This window comes from Echiichthys vipera (assembly GCF_963691815.1).
Source record: "Echiichthys vipera genome assembly, chromosome: 21".
Classification (NCBI taxonomy): Eukaryota; Metazoa; Chordata; class Actinopteri; order Perciformes; family Trachinidae; genus Echiichthys; species Echiichthys vipera.
In genome coordinates this window covers 24075306-24094684 of record NC_139846.1, presented here as the reverse complement: position 1 = coordinate 24094684, position 19379 = coordinate 24075306, and the positions used below count along the sequence as shown (strand labels likewise).

At 46.3% G+C, this 19379-nt stretch overlaps 2 protein-coding genes across 4 annotated transcripts in view; one reads left to right on the top strand and one right to left on the bottom strand.

Annotated features, from left to right (window-relative positions):
• Nucleotides 1–3106: 3106 nt before the first annotated feature.
• Nucleotides 3107–10780, bottom strand: trdmt1 (tRNA aspartic acid methyltransferase 1). 3 transcript variants are annotated; one of them, XM_083935767.1, is made up of 11 exons: nt 10650–10780; nt 9813–9922; nt 8915–8991; nt 8157–8228; nt 7703–7768; nt 6750–6819; nt 6580–6660; nt 5275–5588; nt 4732–4789; nt 4225–4354; nt 3107–3311 (listed from the first exon to the last, which is right to left on the bottom strand). In XM_083935767.1, exons 1-11 carry the CDS (start codon nt 10711–10713, stop codon nt 3211–3213), a joined length of 1143 nt encoding a protein of 380 aa, XP_083791893.1. In that variant the 5' UTR covers nt 10714–10780; the 3' UTR covers nt 3107–3210. The 3 variants fall into 3 exon arrangements, with proteins under 3 accessions (XP_083791893.1, XP_083791895.1, XP_083791894.1); XM_083935769.1 differs by having other exon boundaries at nt 10569–10660; XM_083935768.1 differs by lacking the exon at nt 3107–3311 and adding an exon at nt 3949–4052.
• A 2234-nt stretch (nt 10781–13014) lies between these two features.
• Nucleotides 13015–19379, top strand: part of rsu1 (Ras suppressor protein 1) — a 36679-nt gene continuing 30314 nt past the window's right edge. Inside the window, exons 1-3 of the mRNA XM_083936180.1 lie at nt 13015–13118; nt 13266–13384; nt 15267–15317. Coding sequence (XP_083792306.1) covers nt 13276–13384; nt 15267–15317 — 160 coding nt within the window. The 5' untranslated portion in view covers nt 13015–13118; nt 13266–13275. The remainder of the gene's footprint in view (nt 13119–13265; nt 13385–15266; nt 15318–19379) is intronic.

Genomic DNA, 19379 nt, shown 5'->3' with positions numbered 1-19379 from the left:
GCGATAGACCTGCGTCCTGTCCAGGGTGGACCCCGCCTCACGCCCGATGTCAGCTGGGATCGGCTCCAGCCCCCTGCGCAACGGGTTAAAGATGAATGAATGAATTTCACTTTAATGCCGTTTCAAAGTTAAACCCGGTGGGCTGATCCACAGTGTGGTGTTGTGCTGCAGCTGAGCAGAAATTAATGTGAACGAACGCAAATCTAATCCTCTCCGTGACCCTTGGAGGGCGACATGCAGATGCGCGCTACTGTAAATGACAAGAATTAATTATTATTGATTAATGGTGTGTGGTGATGGCCTTTCACGCCTGGCTGCTCTGTGTGCCGCTCTCAGCCTGAGGGAGACGGATCTCATCTGACAGACCACACACTGTAAAGCGCCATGGGAATGTCATCCCCGCCCGGGTCACAGCTTGTATGAGTGTGTTCTTTAATCAGCATCATAGGTCAAAGAATACGCGTGTGAATGTGTGGAACTGCGATCACGCGGGTGTGTGTCATGGTGTTCGGGTGGAGAGGTGAGAAGTGTTTCCCTCCTGTTGGACGACGTGATGGATGCCGTTCAAACTGATGTTATTGTGGTGCCATGAAGGCTAGTGGCGCATCGTACACATTTCAACGCGTGTGTGTGTGTGTGTATGTGTGTGTGTGTGTGTGTGTGTGTGTGTGTGTGAAGAACGATTTTTTCACTCTATTATTATTATTATTCATGTTACACACACACATGCACAGACAGGACCTATATACATGTAATTAGTGGAGAGATGTTAGAGCGAGGGGGCTGCCAGTGACCAGCGCCCCGAGCAGTTGGGGGTTCGGTGCTTTGCTCAACAGCACCTCGGCAGTGCCCAGGAGATGGACTGGCACCTCTCTAGCCACCAGTCCACGCTCCATTCATGGTCCACACAGGGACTCGACCCTCCGGTTCCCAGTGTGTGTGTGTGTGTGTGTGTAAGACCCACTGCTTCTTACTCCTTCAATTCAATTCAATTCAAGAAACTTTATTTGTCCCGAGGGGCGATTCAAGGGCCCACAGGGTAGCTGTACATGTGTCATCTCAACCTGGACTGCGGTCATTCGTGTGGTGGCGAAGATGGTTTGCTCTTTGATCGACTGAACCAACAGATGCTTCAGGAACACACCGTGTTAACGTTAGCTCTGTTATGCTAATTAAATAGCTGCATTTGCACGAGAAGCGGGAGGATTTGAGACGTGTTTTAACCCCAATGCTGTGTTACTAACCAGTAGTCCTGCTGTTTCTACTGGTGGAGGAAACAAAGCTTCCCAGAGCACTAGTGACGTCTAAATAAAGCTTCATGAAGCATTGGTTGCATTTGTTGAGCCCACTAGATGGATCTCTGTGTTTAAAGAAAAAGGCATGATTCAGTGTGTTTTCAACCCTTTGTTGAACAGAAAATAAAGAAAATGCTTCATGAAGATCCACTCAGAAATACTGAATGGTTTGTTACATCGAACACTGAGGAAGTCTTTTCTTCTGGTGGCCATCAAACTCTATATCTACAGGTCAGGTGAGGAACAGTGGAGACACTGTATCCTGAGAAAATGTCACTTCATCACTTTATTTAGTGGTACTGTCACTTACTGCTGCTACTCTTTACTGTACTTTACTGTAACTTAGTTCAGTAGGAAATGCTGCTACATTGTTAACACTGTTATCACTTATCACTCCTTATCACTTCTTTAGTTTGTACTTATTTTATTTCAACATGCTGCTAAACTGCACGCTGCGTATTGTTGTATATTGTATAAACCTGCGTTTAACCATAATGTCTGTTGCACTCTGTCACATTTAGTTACTGTTTGATTTATTTGATGTTTTATGCTTTATTTTGATTTGATTTATGTTTTTATGCTTATTGTCACTTTTGATCCTTTCCCATCTTTGTATTGAAACTGTTGCACAATAATTTCCCTCAGGATTAATAAAGCTTCTTGAATCTTGAATCAGAGTGTTTGACACAGATAAATGGAGACACCTGGTGGTCCACCCATGGTATTGCACGTGTATGGAATGAGTTTTTGTGAAATATCAAAATACTAAATAACCTACTTACTTACTGTAATAGTAATCATCTATTAAACCTACATATTATATATATATATATATATATATATAGTACAATTTAAAAACTCTTTGCAATAACATGAACATACTGTGCACAACACCTACTGGACGCAGTAAATCACCTATTACATTATATTCAACATTTATTCCAGCACTTTTTGTATCAGTTTACAATTTATAGAAGCTCTTTGGACTTTATTGTAGGTTGTTTTTTTATTTATAGTAAATGTATGAATGCATGTGTGTGCGTGTGTCTTAGTCAAAGTCCTGCAGATCCTGATTCTCTCAAATATGAACATTATTAATAAAAAGTTTGTTTCTTCGTCACAGCTTTAACTTTGTGTTATTCTGTGGTTTAGAGATAAGATGCTTTTTGATAAGAGAGAGGGAACCTTAAGATGCAATTCATTAAAGAGGGGATGAATGAAAATGCAAGATCCTTAAGACTCATTCATTCATCTTCAGCCTCTTGTCCCTGTCAGGGTCACGGGGGGCTGGAGCCGATCCCAGCTGACATCGGGCGTGAGGCGGGGTCCACCCTGGACAGGACGCCAGTCTATCACAGGACACATAGAGACGAACAGAGACAGACAACCATTCACACCTACGGGTGATTTAGAGTCATCAATGAACCGAACACCTGCACGTCTTTGGACTGTGGGTGGAAACCGGAGAACCCGGAGAAAACCCACGCAGACACGGGGAGAACACGCAAACTCCAGTCATCAATGAACAGAACACGTGTATTATAATTGCAAAACTATGATTCTAATGTGGGAACAAGAGTGAATAAAATGCTAGTTTTAGATCGCGCTCAATGGATAAACAGTGATATAAAATGCTGAATCAGAATAAAACCCTGAATGATCAACAAGTTAAAACTCTAAGAGAAACAAAACAACAACAATGTGCTTTTTTAAAAAGTATTTATTTTGCTTATTAAAAAAAATCTATATTTTTCAAATAAAAAACAAACTTATTTGACTGTTCAGTTCAGCGGTCCAGCGTCTGACCCGTTAACATCCCCCCAAAAAGAGACCGTACACACTGCAGCATGGCCGACAGAGACAGAAAGCCCTTCTCTGATCTGGTCAACAATCACAAACAGGATGGTGCCCCCCGTCAGGAGACCAGCAGCTGCAGGAGTCTGGCCACCACCACCACATTGAGGCTGTTTCCCAGAACTCTGTACTGCTGCTTGGTCGTGATCTGCTCCGGAAATGCTGCAAAACACATTCAAATAACATGAAGGAAAGCAGTAAACAGTGAGCTATGTCATCTACCAATGACATGAAAAGGCTCAATATCACATTCAGACTAAAAGGGATGAAGTAACGGAAGACTTATGGCCCTATTTAGATGATGAACACATGGTTGTTAGTTAGACGACACATATTCTGGGTGCAAAGTCAGGCTCAAGGAGGGAAAGGGTTGGATTCAGTCTCTTCATTAGTCTTGGGTGTGTTTTGGCCGTAACATGAATGAACCGAGTCAGAGTGTCATCTACCATTGAACAGTCAGGTGCGCCTGCAGCAGGTGCTTTGCCACCTTGCATTTCTGGCATGTGGTCCCACGGAGCGTCCCTCCAGAGCCCCACCCTCTTCCCCCTGCCTGACGTCTGCAGCTCCCTCCTCCACCCGACAAGTGTGGTGAGAAAGAAATGCTGCTTTCCAGTGCCATGGGAAGTCCGAAGTTTCGGACATCCAACAAGGCAAAGTGCACTTTCATAGCCCAGCAAACCTCTGCAGCAGCATGAGAAGAGTCCCTACACACACAACAAAGCAGCAACAGCGTAGTTAGTGAAGCCAGAGTTTATTAAAAGTGAGTATTTTAAAGACTTACCTACTGGCCCCTGTACCAGCTCCTCTCATAGTAAAGTCCATTCAAGTGGATTACCAAAGTCAATCCCAAAGGAAGGAGCCCATTGGTGCTTTGTTTTGTGTGTAAGGACTCTTCTCATGCTGCTGAATGCCTTCACTGTACTGCCCCAAGCTAATCACTGTTAGCCACGTCCGGCTGTTAGCGACTCTACCGGATATCTCCCTTAATCGTTCATACACGGAAAAACTGTCTCGATGGCTTATTTGCCGTGTGTATGTGTCGAAAAAGAATTTCACAGACAGATTTTGGACTCACAGAAGCTCTGAGGGAAGCCCATGAGGTTGGCGACTTCCCTGGGGGTAAAATAACGGAGCTTCAGTTCCGACAGTCGCTGCAGTTTCTCGTCTTCGGAGCACTGGTCCAGACCCCGAAACACGCTCTCCATCTGCGCAACACACAGAAAAGGCCATCAACACACCAACAGGACAAACACGGCGCTTACACCAGGACATGCCTCGCTGTGTGTTATCCTGTGTTTAATGAATGAACGCACAGCAGCGCACCTTGTACAAGATGAACCCAACATGTTATTGCATGTACTATGAAGATGTTTGGATGCCGTACCATGACTGTAGTCGTGTCACTTTCATGAATCAGCTTTTATTGTGAAGGAACTGCAGGAACTAGACTGACCGATGGGAGTTAGTAGTCTATGTTCACAAGTCTGTGCCGGTGTGTGTGTGAACGGCACAATCCAACCCACATTTGGACCACTTCCATGGTCTTAGTCTTGTTGATGTCTGTACTGAAATCCAAACCTACCTCTGTTTCCGTGCAGCCCTGCAGTACTGAGCCCGTCCCCTCCACGTAGCGCCCGTAGCTGGATGAAGCACACAAACACAATCACAGTCAGATAACAGTGATCACTTAACAGTCATCAATCAGATAGAGAAACAGCAGGGATGAGGTCAGTCTGTTAATGCGTTCCAATAGTGGTTCAACGCGCCCTCAATCACTTCCCCTCAGCACTTTCCCTCGGGAGAATGGGCAATTCCGGTCCTGGAGAGCCACTGTCCTGCATGTTTTAGGTTTCTCTCTGCTCTAACACACCTGAGTCTAAGGATTTGCTCGTTATCAAGCAGCTGATGCCCCCACCACAGCGACTTCCTGACTACGGAAGTGCCAAAAAGTCAGAGGAGCACCAGAAAGTCCATCTCTGAACGGCTCAAAAACCCCAAAATGAGGGCAACACTGACTGAATCACTGAGTTCTGATCTCCAATTTTCATTTATCCTATACTTCCTGTCCAAAATGTGAAACAATAGAAAGACAAATTAATCCAAAAACGGTTAGAATGGTACCCACCCTTTGGTAAAGCAGACAGACCTCCTGCACGTGGGCCGGACGATGTCCAAGAGCAGAGCGTAGCGCAGCAGTGTTTTGGGAGGCAGGAGAAAGTGCTCCTGGTCCACTTCCACCTGTGGTTCCAGGAAGTCTCGGATGAGCCTGACGGACGGATCGCTGTTCTGACTCATCTTCCTCTGGGCGTCCGTCGATGTCTCGAGTTTGTACAGGACATGTTGACCCTCCTGCACCTCCTCTTCCGGCACGCAGGCACCTGAGCAGGGAGGACTCAAGACTGTGGGCCGCTCAGCGCCATGTGGGAAGGCATCTAAAATCTAGGATTACATACTTTATCAAAACCCTTCTATACACACACACACACACACCGCGGCTGGTATTGTGGCGGTCCTAACGTGATTAGGAGATGGAACGGCTGCATCCCTTTAAGGACACTGGATGCTTTTCACTCCATCACCTGTACAATGTGTTCGTTTGTGCTGCCGACAGACTCCGAGTCCATGCAATGTGTGGACCATACCTACACTCCGTTTCACTTGCGCTGCTCATGCTGCGTTCCAGTTCCAGGCAAAGTGCACTTGAATGCTCAAGAGGAACCTCCAACTGTTGAATTTGGGGTAGGTCGATCTCTCCTGAGTTCGATAGTAGGAGGTTCCACTTTGACAGGCCTCCGAAACTTTCCCATGGTACTTGAACGCAGCATTTCTCTACCACCGCAGGTTTCGGGGGAAGAGGGAGCGTCAGAGGTCAGGCAGGGGGAAGAGGGAGCGCCAGAGGTCAGGCAGGGGGAAGAGGGAGCGCCAGAGGTCAGGCAGGGGGAAGAGGGGGCGTCAGAGGTCAGGCAGGGGGAAGAGGGAGCGTCAGAGGTCAGGCAGGGGGAAGAGGGAGCGTCAGAGGTCAGGCAGGGGGAAGAGGGAGCGTCAGAGGTCAGGCAGGGGGAAGAGGGCGCGTCAAAGGTCAGGCAGGGGGAAGAGGGAGCGTCAGAGGTCAGGCAGGGGGAAGAGGGAGCGTCAGAGGTCAGGCAGGGGGAAGAGGGCGCGTCAAAGGTCAGGCAGGGGGAAGAGGGAGCGTCAGAGGTCAGGCAGGGGGAAGAGGGAGCGTCAGAGGTCAGGCAGGGGGAAGAGGGAGCGTCAGAGGTCAGGCAGGGGGAAGAGGGTGGGACATGCATGAAAGGTAATAACTGCTTTAACTAAGGATTTGTAAACCATGCAATACATCCAGCTCCAGCTTTGTGCGACACTGAACGCCGGCGCCAAATGTTTCTTTGATACATTTCATTACGCCAGGTTCACTGTCAGCAAGCCTCACCTTTGAACTCGGGGTGATGACGTCTTCCATTGAGATCTTAGCAACCAGGAAATAACGCAGTCTTGAATTGGGGATCCCCACCTTGAGTTATGAATGGAACCGTGATATAATTATAAGGTTCAAGAGCAGGTGTATTCAGTGAAATGAGCCAAAGAGTGCGTCTTTCTTACACTTGTAGGCGAGACCATGATCTCCTGGAAAGTGTATCCGCATTTGGTGAGTGTTTCCACCAAACGTTCCCTAGAGGATACAAGAAGAATATGAGCACAGATGAACTCTCAGGGCGCTCTCACACTGTGCGTCCGTCTGTCCCGCGCCCCGTGCTTTAGGGTCCTTGTCCCCCCCTCCAGGCCCGTTTGTACTCACACTACCTGGGCCTCGGAGAATGCTTCTTGCTGCCTATACGTCATCACGCCGTAACACGTCACACGCATTGATGACGTCATGGCGATGCGTGGCTTTGTTTCCAAATCTTTCCGTAGACCTCAGAGTTTTTGTGCGTCTTGTCGACTGTTTTTGAATCTTTTCATCGACCAAATCTGCAGTAAACACTCCACCTCCGCGTCACACCAACGTGAACCTTTCACCGCCATTGTTTTAAATGTCCGCGCATGGTCCCTCCTTCTTTTTTCTATGTCCCAACAGGCGCACAGGAAATGACCTCAGAACCGCCGTAGGCCTCGTGCTCGTACACGTGCGCACGCGCGCACGCTCGTGCACGTGCAAACGTGCTTTACAAAAGCCCACTTCTCCCAAACGGGCCGTGGACGGCAAGCTGGCCGCACCTAGGCGCGGAGCGGTTGCACTCACACCGGTCAAATGAACTAGACGTTACCCGTGAAACGTGCTTGGGCACGGTACAGATGGACAGTGTGAGTGCGCCCTTAAATTAAATGTACATCATATAAGCCATGGGTCAACCAAGCATAGAGAATGCCAGGAGAGACGCTAACAGCTCCAAAGCTAACACAGATTAGCTTGGGGCGGTGTGCCGGACGCATCCAAAACGGCATTTTATTAACCCCTATTATTGCTCAGAACAGCACCAAACCTCTGCAGTAGCATGAGAAGAGTCCCTACACATAAAACACCAACAACGTAGTAAGTGAAAAAGACTCGTTACCTGGCAGCGGAGCTCTCAAAGCCTTTCACGTTCTCCAGCAGGATGAAGCGGGGCAGCCTGCTCAGCCTGGCCGCACCGTCATGAGCAAAGGAAAGAAAGGATGAGAGGGGTTACTAACAGAAACCATGACTACAAGATATCCAGCCCTGGCCCACAACAAAGACAACCATGCTGTTAATTCAAACTTGTTACAGTCTGCAATATTGTGCACGTGACACTGAATCTGGAACCTGTTCGTATTTAAATCTGTACACGTTGATGCCGTTTCAGTTCAGTTCAGTTTATTTTCAGACATTTCAGACAAACACAAAAAATGTTATAAGGTCTGAAAAAAGGGAACAGGCAGAAGCTAAAGCTTATAACGCCGACCCTTTAAAATACATAAACTTCATTCATGAATGTTCATTCAGGCTGACCCGAGGGCAATGAAAGGCTAAATGTGGAGATTAAACACCGTGGCAGAAGGTCGAGGATGTAGAGGAAGCTCTTGGTTCTGGGGTCAGCGATGTCGCCCTGAAGTCCAATCCTGCAGAGGAGAAGACAAAGATCTCAGTGGGATAACTGTCTCACGGGGAAATGTTCCTGTGAGAAGCGGGAGGATTTGTTTCCTCCGGCATAACTTTCCCCTGAGCTGTCAAACACACAGCTGCACCTGCGGGAACCACTCTCTTCACCTCTGTGTCGACTCCTCACCGTGATTCGGAGGCAACAAATATGCTCTCTGGAGGCAGTAACATCCAGACAGCCACACTCTCTTTTCCCATTGTTTCCTTTCTGGACACTGGCACCTTGTGCTCAGGTAGACGCTTTCATTACACATCAGATGGATGTGCACGTAATTCACTCATCGTTTGTGTCACTTGGCTTTAAATTCCCTTAATTGTGGAATCTAATCAGCTCAAATAATCGCAGTGAGGCGATGATGTAATAACTGCAACAGGCCGAATATTGCAACCTAACCAATGGTTTTTTTAGAGCGTTTTGAATCTTTTATTTTGAAAGGGTCGACAACCGGATAACGTCCTGGCTGATTCGTTCTGGCAAAAGCCTACTGCAGAAAGACTCCTGTTGTTTTTTCCCTCCTTCCAACCTTTGTGCTTCATGCAAGTCGTTTTTCACAAGAGGAACACGCTCAAAAGGTTTGTCCGAGGTCTGAGTCTGAGCTTCTACAGCTTATTAAATCCCACTGCATACAAAGCACTTATGACTTACCTGGTGAAAGGCTGGCAAGGCGGGCTCATCAGAATCATGTCAAAGGATAATTTATTGAAGTCATCGAGTGTTATGCCCTAAAAAGAGAGGATGATAGAGAACAATACAGAAGGTTATTAACGTTTCCATAAGTTATAACACTGCAAAGTTATTCATTAAAGCCCTTAAGTGGCTGTAAAAGGCTGTAAAGAGGCAGCCCGACACACAGTCCTGCCTGTCTATCACGGAGCTACAGACAAACTGAGCTGTAGGCCTGAACTTAGAGGTCTAAGGGCGCAGTCACACTGTCCATCCGTACCGTGCCCAAGCATGTTTCACGGCTAAAGTCTAGTTCCTTTGACCAGTGTGAGTGCAACCGTACCACGTCTAGGAGTGGCACGCTTGCCGTCCACGGCCCGTTTGGGAGAGGTGGGCTTTAGTAAAGCACGTTTGCACATGTACGAGCACGAGCGTGCGCACGTGTACGAGCACGAGGCCTACGGCGGTTCTGAGGTCATTTCCTGTGCGCCTGTTGGGACGTAGAAAAAAGAAGGAGGGACCATGCGCGGACATTTCAAACAATGGCGGTGAAAGGTTCACGTTGGTGTGATGCGGAGGTGGAGTGTTTACTGCAGATTTGGTCGATGAAAAGATTCAAAAACAGTCGACAAGACGCACAAAAACTCTGAGGTCTACGGAAAGATCTGGAAACAAAGCCACGCATCGCCATGACGTCATCAATACGTGTGGCGTGTTACGGCGTGATGACGTATAGGCAGCAAGAAGCATTCTCCGAGGCCCAGGTAGTGTGAGTACAAACGGGCCTGGAGGGGGGGACAAGGACCCTAAAGCACGGGGCACGGGACGGACGCACAGTGGAAGTGCGCCCTTAATCCAGTGGAAAACCACTCTCACCCACCTCAATAGTCTTGTTCCAGAGGGGGGTGTCAGGGAAGTTGTGCCCGTAGATTTGATTGGCTGTGGTGTTAATGTCGATGGCGGCCACGACCTCGGCAGGTATGCCACTCTCTGGAGGAAGAACACACAGGTGATAAGTTACACGCAAGGATTTCCTAAAAAATAAGTCAGCTACTGTTTCACTATGTGCCTCAATTTCCTGCTCCACAGTAAACCCACGTGCGTGAAACCTTTTCTTCTCAGTTGTCGATAACGTCTGAGACCTAACCTGACTCCTCCGAGTGGAGGAAAAAAAATGCAGATGGTAACACTGGATTTGCGAAAACTCATGAAAAAGTGATGACTCAGCCATAATCTACACGGCTGCTGATGTGACAATAATTATAATTTAATTATATATTGAATCAACAGAAAAACCCGTGAATTTCAGCAAAGTTAAGCATTTCTATGTTGTTGTTTTTTTTAATATCTGAGAAATATCTCAATTTCTAGGCTGAGGGTAGCAACTTCCGGTGACGTTGCCATGCAACTAGCAGACAGGAAGTCACTGCAGTGGCTCTATGATGTAAACTAAGGCATCGTGACATGAAACAGTTTATTATAAAACATTTAAAGTGCAGATAATGTCAAACTGAAGACAAAAAAGGAATATAACTAGCTTAGCCTAGCTTAGCTTAGCGACTACATACACCCTAACCATCTTCATCTCGCCTCAAATATTTCAAATCTCGCGAGACTTTCGCAAATCTCGGGTTACCATCTAGACTCGACGGGCACCCGTGAGCTCGAGCAGACTCTGGCTTGTGTGTCCCGGTTAGTCCGCCAGCGACGGGCTCACCCTTTAAAGCATAGTGCATCCCCCCGATGCCACTGTACAGCTCGAGCACCCGCACGCGCTCCATGGCACCGCTGTGTGTCACGCTCACAGACCCACGGGCCGGACCCTCATCATGCTCTGTGTACAGTTCCTCTTCTTCTGGTTGTTTTGGTGGAGGTGGTCAAAAAACAAAATGGCGCTTTACCGCCCCCCTGTGGTATGAACCAGTCACACTGCAGAAGAAGGAGAAAACGCAGCTGCTTGGTGCAGTTCTAGTTTAGACCTCTTGCTCTTTAAATTACAATCCTGTGTTCTTTTAACACGCTTAAAGCACCTTTGTTAAGTTGTAAATAGTTTTATATTTCTGTTTTTACAAACATATAGCAAATTGTATATATATATTGGCAGGAAGGACATCCTGAGAAAATGTCACTTTGTCACTTTATATCATCACTACATCACTTTATTTAGTGGTACTGTAACTTACTGCTGCTACACTTTACTGTAACTTACTGTAACTTAATTCAGTAAGAAACGCTGCTACACTTTAACACTGTTATCACTTCTTTAGTTTGTACTTATTTTATTTCAACATGCTGCTAAACTGCACGCTGCGTATTGTTGTATATTGTATAAACCTGCATTTAACCACAATGTCTGTTGCACTCTGTCACATTTAGTTATTGTTTTATTTATTTGATGTTTTATGCTTTATTTTGATTTGATTTATGTTTTTATGCTTATTGTCACTCTGATCCTTTCCCACCTTTGTACGGAAACTGTTGCACAATCATTTCCCCTAGGGATAAATGAAGCTTCCTGAATCTTGAATCTATGTATATATATATATATATATATATATATATATATACATTCGACTTACACTTCTCTTTATTGGTCCCTTTGGGATGACTCTTGCAAGGAAATTGAGTTATATATATATATATATATATATATATATATATATATATATATATATATATATATATATATATATATATATATATATAGTTTTATATTTCTTTTTTTACGAATATATAGTAAATTGTATGTATATTGTTGATGTTAAAATGTTGTTTGTATAGCTGGAGTTTGCAACGAAAACAACTTATTATTAAAGTATTTCTGATTGAAATGTCAGCCCATGTGATTATTTTATTTATTTATTTATTTTTAAAATAAGTTTTTGTAATTTGATGTGTATTTGAAATTGAAAAGTACGGAAAATTGTGATTTGAAACACTTTGACAGGGAGCTCTTACTTTGACAGGGAGCTCTTACTTTGACAGGGAGCTCTTACTTTGACAGGGAGCTCTTACTTTGACTGGGAGCTCTTACTTTGACAGGGAGCTCTTACTTTGACTGGGAGCTCTTACTTTGACTGGGAGCTCTTACTTTGACAGGGAGCTCTTACTTTGACAGGGAGCTCTTACTTTGACAGGGAGCTCTTACTTTGATAGGGAGCTCTTACTTTGACTGGGAGCTCTTACTTTGACTGGGAGCTCTTACTTTGACAGGGAGCTCTTACTTTGACTGGGAGCTCTTACTTTGACAGGGAGCACTTACTTTGACAGGGAGCTCTTACTTTGACTGGGAGCTCTTACTTTGACAGGGAGCTCTTACTTTGACTGGGAGCTCTTACTTTGACAGGGAGCTCTTACTTTGACTGGGAGCTCTTACTTTGACTGGGAGCTCTTAATTTGAAAGGGAGCTCTTACTTTGACAGGGCGCTCTTACTTTGACTGGGAGCTCTTACTTTGAAAGGGAGCTCTGACTTTGACAGGGAGCTCTTACTTTGACAGGGAGCTCTGACTTTGACTGGGAGCTCTTACTTTGACAGGGAGCTCTTACTTTGACTGGGAGCTCTGACTTTGACAGGGAGCTCTTACTTTGACAGGGAGCTCTTACTTTGACTGGGAGCTCTTAATTTGAAAGGGAGCTCTTACTTTGAGATGGAGCTCTTACTTTGACAGGGAGCTCTTACTTTGAATGGGAGCTCTTACTTTGACTGGGAGCTCTTACTTTGACAGGGAGCTCTTACTTTGACAGGGAGCTCTTACTTTGACAGGGAGCTCTTACTTTGACAGGGAGCTCTGACTTTGACTGGGAGCTCTTACTTTGACAGGGAGCTCTTACTTTGACTGGGAGCTCTTACTTTGACTGGGAGCTCTTACTTTGACAGGGAGCTCTGACTTTGACTGGGAGCTCTTACTTTGAAAGGGAGCTCTTACTTTGACAGGGAGCTCTTACTTTGACAGGGAGCTCTTACTTTGACAGGGAGCTCTTACTTTGACAGGGAGCTCTGACTTTGACTGGGAGCTCTTACTTTGACAGGGCGGTGGACTCCACATGGGAACCGGAAGTGTCCTATTATGGAATGGTGGCTCTCACATCAACTTCCGGTTGGGTGTCAGCTCGAAGCGAAGTCTCCACCGGGATTTAAAAAGCTCGTATCTTTCCCTTTTCCGTTGCTGTTTTTCCTTCCTAACGGTAAGACTCTCCGGTGTTTACTTTACGTTAACACACATTAACGTTTCTCCCGGTGTTTTTAACGTGTGAGTCGGTGCCGTCGCCCTCTTTTAACGTCCCGGTGTAACGTTAACGGTACGAATGACGACTTTTCCAACTCACTTCCAGAAACAGGAAAATGTCCAAGTCCCTGAAGAAGATCGTGGAGGAGAGTCGGGACAAGAACCTGCCCGAGGTGGAGATGTGCGACAGAGGCATCTCCAACATGCTCGACATCCCGGGACTGTGTAAGAGAACCACCGGGTTAAGGCTCCGGAGCTCAGCTCTGACATGGACACAGTTACAGACGGACTCAAAGACAGACAGATGGACAGAGAGAGAGACAAAGACAGACTCAAAGACAGACAGATGGACAGAGAGAGACAAAGACAGACAGATGGACAGAGGGAGACAAAGACAGACAGATGGACAGAGAGAGAGAGAGAGAGAGACAAAGACAGACAGATGGACAGAGAGAGAGACAAACACAGACAGATGGACAGAGAGAGACAGATGGACAGAGAGAGAGACAAACACAGACAGATGGACAGAGAGAGACAGATGGACAGAGAGAGACAATGACAGACAGATGGACAGAGAGAGAGACAAAGACAGACAGATGGACAGAGAGAGACAGATGGACAAAGACAGACTCAAAGACAGACAGATGGACAGAGAGAGAGAGAGAGACAAAGACAGACAGATGGACAGAGAGAGACAAAGACAGACAGATGGACAGAGAGAGACAAAGACAGACAGATGTACAGAGAGACAAAGACAGACGGATGGACAGAGAGACAAAGACAGACAGATGGACAGAGAGAGAGACAAAGACGGACAGATGGACAGAGAGACAAAGACAGACAGATGGACAGAGAGAGAGAGACAAAGACAGATAGATGGACAGACAGAGACAAAGACAAACAGATGGACAGAGAGAGACAAAGACAGACTCAATGACAGACAGATGGACAGAGAGAGAGAGAAAGACAGACAGATGGACAGAGAGAGACAAAGACAGACAGATGGACAGAGAGAGACAAAGACAGATGGACAGAAAGTGACAAAGACAGACAGATGGACAGATAGAGACAAAGATTGACAGATAGAGACCAAGACAGACAGATGGACAGAGAGAGAGACAAAGACAGACAGATGGACAGAGAGAGACAAAGACAGACACAAAGACAGAGAGAGACAAAGACAGACGGATGGACAAAGACAGACTCAAAGGCAGACAGATGGACAGAGAGAGAGACAAAGACAGACAGATGGACAGAGAGAGACAAAGACAGACAGATGGACAGAGAGACGAAGACAGACAGATGGACAGAGAGAGAGACAAAGACAGACAGATGGAGAGAGAGAGAGAGACAAAGACAGACAGATGGATAGAGAGACAGACAAAGACAGACGGATGGACAGAGAGACAAAGACAGATAGATGGACAGAGAGAGAGAGACAAAGACAGACAGATGGACAGAGAGAGACAAAGACAGACAAATGGACAGAGAGAGACAAAGACAGACACAAAGACAGACAGATGGACAGACAGAGAGCGAGACAAAGACAGACAGATGGACAGAGAGAGAGACAAAGACAGACAGATGGACAGAGAGAGAGACAAAGACAGACAGATGGACTGAGAGAGACAAAGACAGACAGATGGACAGAGAGAGAGACAAAGACAGACTCAAAGACAGACAGATGGACAGAGAGAGAGACAAAGACAGACAGATGGACAGAGAGAGACAAAGACAGACAGATGGACAGAGAGAGACGGAGACAGATGGATAGAGAGAGACAAAGACAGACAGATGGATAGAGAGAGACAAAGACAGACAGATGGACAGAGAGAGAGACAGAGACAGACAGATAGACAGAGAGAGACAAAGACAGACAGACGGACAGAGAGAGAGACAAAGACAGACAGATGGACAGAGAGAGAGACAAAGACAGACAGATGGACAGAGAGAGGCAAAGACAGACGGATGGACAGAGAGACAAAGACAGACAGATGGACAGAGAGAGACAAAGACAGACAGATGGACAGAGAGAGACAAAGACAGACAGATGGACTATGACTCGAAGTGCAGGTCTGTGCTGACTTGATCTTCCGTGTCGTTCCAGTCACTCTGTCCAACATCACCCAGCTGGTCCTCAGCCACAACAAGCTCACAGGTAAGCCCCTCCCCCCACACACAGGCTCACACTGTTACACAGCGCTGAAGGGGGTGGATGGAGGCGCTCCTAGGCGCGGTACGGTTGCACTCACACTGGTCAAACGAACTAGACTTTACCCGGGAAACCTGTTTGGTCACGGTACGGATGGACAGTGTTAGTGAACCCTAAATGTATTTGAAGATGCTTTTTTGAACGACGATTACAGTGGGGCAGCTCGGTTATAAACTTTGACGGAGGCATATTTTCACATCTCCAGTCGGCTTTTAGCTGATTTAATGTGTGAAAACTGTGCTGTAGCGTTTGCAGTTCGGTCCGCGATTGTGTTATCACAGAAAGTCACGAGCATGGGACGATATGAACATTTCACGCCACGGTTATCCCGACAGAAAACAATTGTGATTCATGATATTATCCAAATAATCATAAAATGGCACCAAAAACACTTCAATCACTTCACTTTACATTTAGTTAAGAAAGAGATGTTTTTTATTGTTTCACAGATATCACACACTTCTTTTTGAAAGGTTGAATACCTAGAATCTTTATTAAAAGCTATTTTAAATAAATAATAATACACCCAAGGGGCATTTTGAGGGGTACAGAATGAAAGTCCTGTGAAGTCACTGAGCCAGCTCCAGCTTATGTTGTACATATGGCAGCTCATGTGTGTAAGAGCACGAGGCCTACGGCGGTTCTTAGGTCATTTCCTGTGCGCCTGTTGGGACGTAGAAAAAAGAAGGAGGGACCATGCGCGGCGAAAGGTTCACGTTGGTGTGATGTGGAGGTGGAGTGTTTACTGCAGATTTGGTCGATGAAAAGATTCAAAAACAGTCGACAAGACGCACAAAAACTCAGAGGTCTACGGAAAGATCTGGAAACAAAGCCACGCATCGCCATGACGTCATCAATGCGTGTGACGTGTTACGGCGTGATGACGTATAGGCAGCAAGAAGCATTCTCCGAGGCCCAGGTAGTGTGAGTACAAACGGGCCTGGAGGGGGGGACAAGGACCCTAAAGCACGGGGCACGGGACGGACGCACAGTGGGAGTGCCCCCATAATGCTTATCACGACAGGCCTAGTTGTATCTGCCTCTGCAGGTTCCAATGGTTCGTGGTAAGTGCTGACTCCTGGTTAGAGTGCAGCCACATGAGGGAGTCCCACGGGGCTGCTTGTGCTGATCCCTGTTAGTTTATCATGAACACCCAGAACACACACGGACCGTCCCCAAATACAACCCCCTGCTATCCCGGGACTGATGTTTCACCCTGAGCCGTGTAAATATGGCAGCTCGTGTGCTTCTGTCATTAGTTTGATATATGTCCTGAAAGGCTGAAAACACGGACGTGGACATGGTTAGTAACAGCCAGTTGGAATGAAGTGATGCGATGATGCTTTGCACCAGCAGAGGTCAGTGCAGACCCATCAACACACCAACATGTGCTCTGACTGTGTTGCATGTAAATAACTCAATGACCAATCTTTGGTTGTGTATTAAAATCATTTTCCTGCTGTTTGAATATTAAATGTGAAGTTTAGTGTTAGTGTGGTTGTCTTTAATGTAGTAGATGAATTTACTTTATTTCCAGTTGCCAGTATCTCGGACATTTGGACCAGAAATACGGTTAAAGCACCAATATTTACATTATTATAAAATCCCTGGATCAGTACTTAATATCTCATAGTCCACACTGGTGCAACGACCCTCACATAAAGGACCAAATGCTTCAAAACATGCACGAACTTTGTTGAGGAGGACATTTTGATTGTAAATCTTATGTTCATCAGATAAAAGCAGACGTGAGATGCACCTTCTAGTCCGCGCTCACCGACTCAGTGACACGTTCACCTCGTGGTGTGTTTTCTAATCTGCCGCTGAAGATGAAAAGATTGCATACACCTCGCCCTGCTAGGCTATTTATAGCCCAGATCAGACAGAATAACAGGATAACATAATTGGCGTAGTTACCCACCTGCAGGCACACTTGAGTAATGCTCAGTAACGCCGGGCTCGTGAGGTAACTCAGCTGCCCCACCCTGAAGAGGAGCAGTGGCCTCTTCAAGTAGCAGGAAATAGCCCCATCCTCTTCTCCTCCGTCGTGTCCAGTGTCCTGTGTAGATCCTTAGTTAATTTGGAAACTTTATCATGGGAATTAATTGGAATTAATGGAAAATGATGCGAGTAAATTGGACATTTGTGTCGTATACAGACGTGAATATTAACATTTTTTGTATTATCACAAGCAGATACGCACGCAAACATCTGTAATTCAAATTTTGGCATTGAAAAAATGACACGTTTGACTCCGGGCAGACACGGTGGTGTGGTGGTTAGCACTGTCGCCTCACAGCGAGAGGGTTCCTGGTTTGAATCCTGGCTGGGGTCCTTCTGTGTGGAGTTTGCATGTTGTCCCCGTGTCTGCGTGGGTTTTCTCCGGGTTCTCCGGTTTCCTCCCACAGTCCAAAGACGTGCAGGTGTTCGGTTCATTGATGACTCTAAATCACCCGTAGGTGTGAATGGTTGTCTGTCTCTGTCCGTCTCTATGTGTCCTGTGATAGACTGGCGTCCTGTCCAGGGTGGACCCCGCCTCACGCTCGATGTCAGCTGGGATCGGCTCCAGCAATTGAGTAGGAGCTACTAACAGAGAATTCTGGGAAAGTGGCTAACAGCCGGACGTGGCTAACACTGATTAGCTCGGGCAGCACAGTGAAGGCATTCAAAGGTCTTTTTTAACCACTAATACTGCTCATGATAACAGCAAACCTCTGCAGCAGCATGAGAAGAGTCCCTACACACTAAACAAAGCAGCAATGGGCTCCTTCCTTTGGGATTGACTTTGGTAATCCACTTGAATGGTCTTTACTATGAGAGGAGCTGGTACAGGGGCCAGTAGGGAAGTCTTTAAAACGCTCTTTTAACAAACTCTGGCTTCACTAACTACGTTGTTGGTGCTGTGTAGGGACTCTTCTCATGCTGCTGCAGAGGTTTGCTGTTATTTTCAGCAGCATTAGTGGTTAAAAAAGACCTTTGAATGCCTTCACCGTGCTGCCCTGAGCTAATCACTGTTAGCTGTTAGTTAGGCTGTTAAGCGACTTTTAGTGACTCTCCTGGTTTTCGCTGTTAATAGTTTATACACGAAAATGGTCTCGATGGCTTAGTCGATGTGTGCAAGTGTCAAAAAAGACCATGGGATGATTTTAGGAGTCCAGAATTTCACTGGCGGAGCCCAGTGGCGGCCATTTCCCATCACAAACCAACACTTAATGTCACCTTCATGCGGGACTGAAGGGCTTTTCTTCCTCAACACACCACCGTACATGTTGGTAATCCAGCAGCTCCCCAGGTCACACTAACGTACAACACCCCATATGGAAATCAATATCCCATATCGTACGTAGGACTTTATAAATACTGTAGGGCTGTCCACCTCTATAGGAAGTTGTGGTGCTCCATTGATTGAGCTGTGGTCAGTGGCCCGCGGAGGGAGAGGCCGGCTAAATGAAATTGATTTCTGACATCCGCGGTGAACCAGCGGGACCTTTAAAACCAGACAGAGTCCTCACGGGTTCTCAGACACACAACAGGACCATCTATCTGTTGACTGTTGGGCTGTAAGCACTGGCATTGTGACCTGGGCTGCTGTGTCCCTGTCCCACTCTATATACTGATACTGTAACATCAACAACAACCAAACACACACACACACACACACACACACACACACACACATACACACACACGCTTGCTTGCTTGTGGTTGTCCATCGAGTCCGATGATGACTTCCACTTCTTTAACGGTGAGTTCTTTGATGGCTTAATAGCCCTATCCTGTATCCTGGACCCACAGGTTCTGTTGCAGGTGGGACATGTGAAAATGGCGTTGATGTCGCTGGATGCATTTCTTCTTAAGCTTCGTTGCGGTCTCCTCGCAATCCTTTCCTCTTCCAGTGATCGAGTCCCATCAAGACATGTCCGCCAGGTGTTACGAACGGCCGCAGTGTCTTTCAGATCGTCAGGGTTCATTCTGCACCTTTTAAGTAGGTCTTTAAGGGCGCACTCA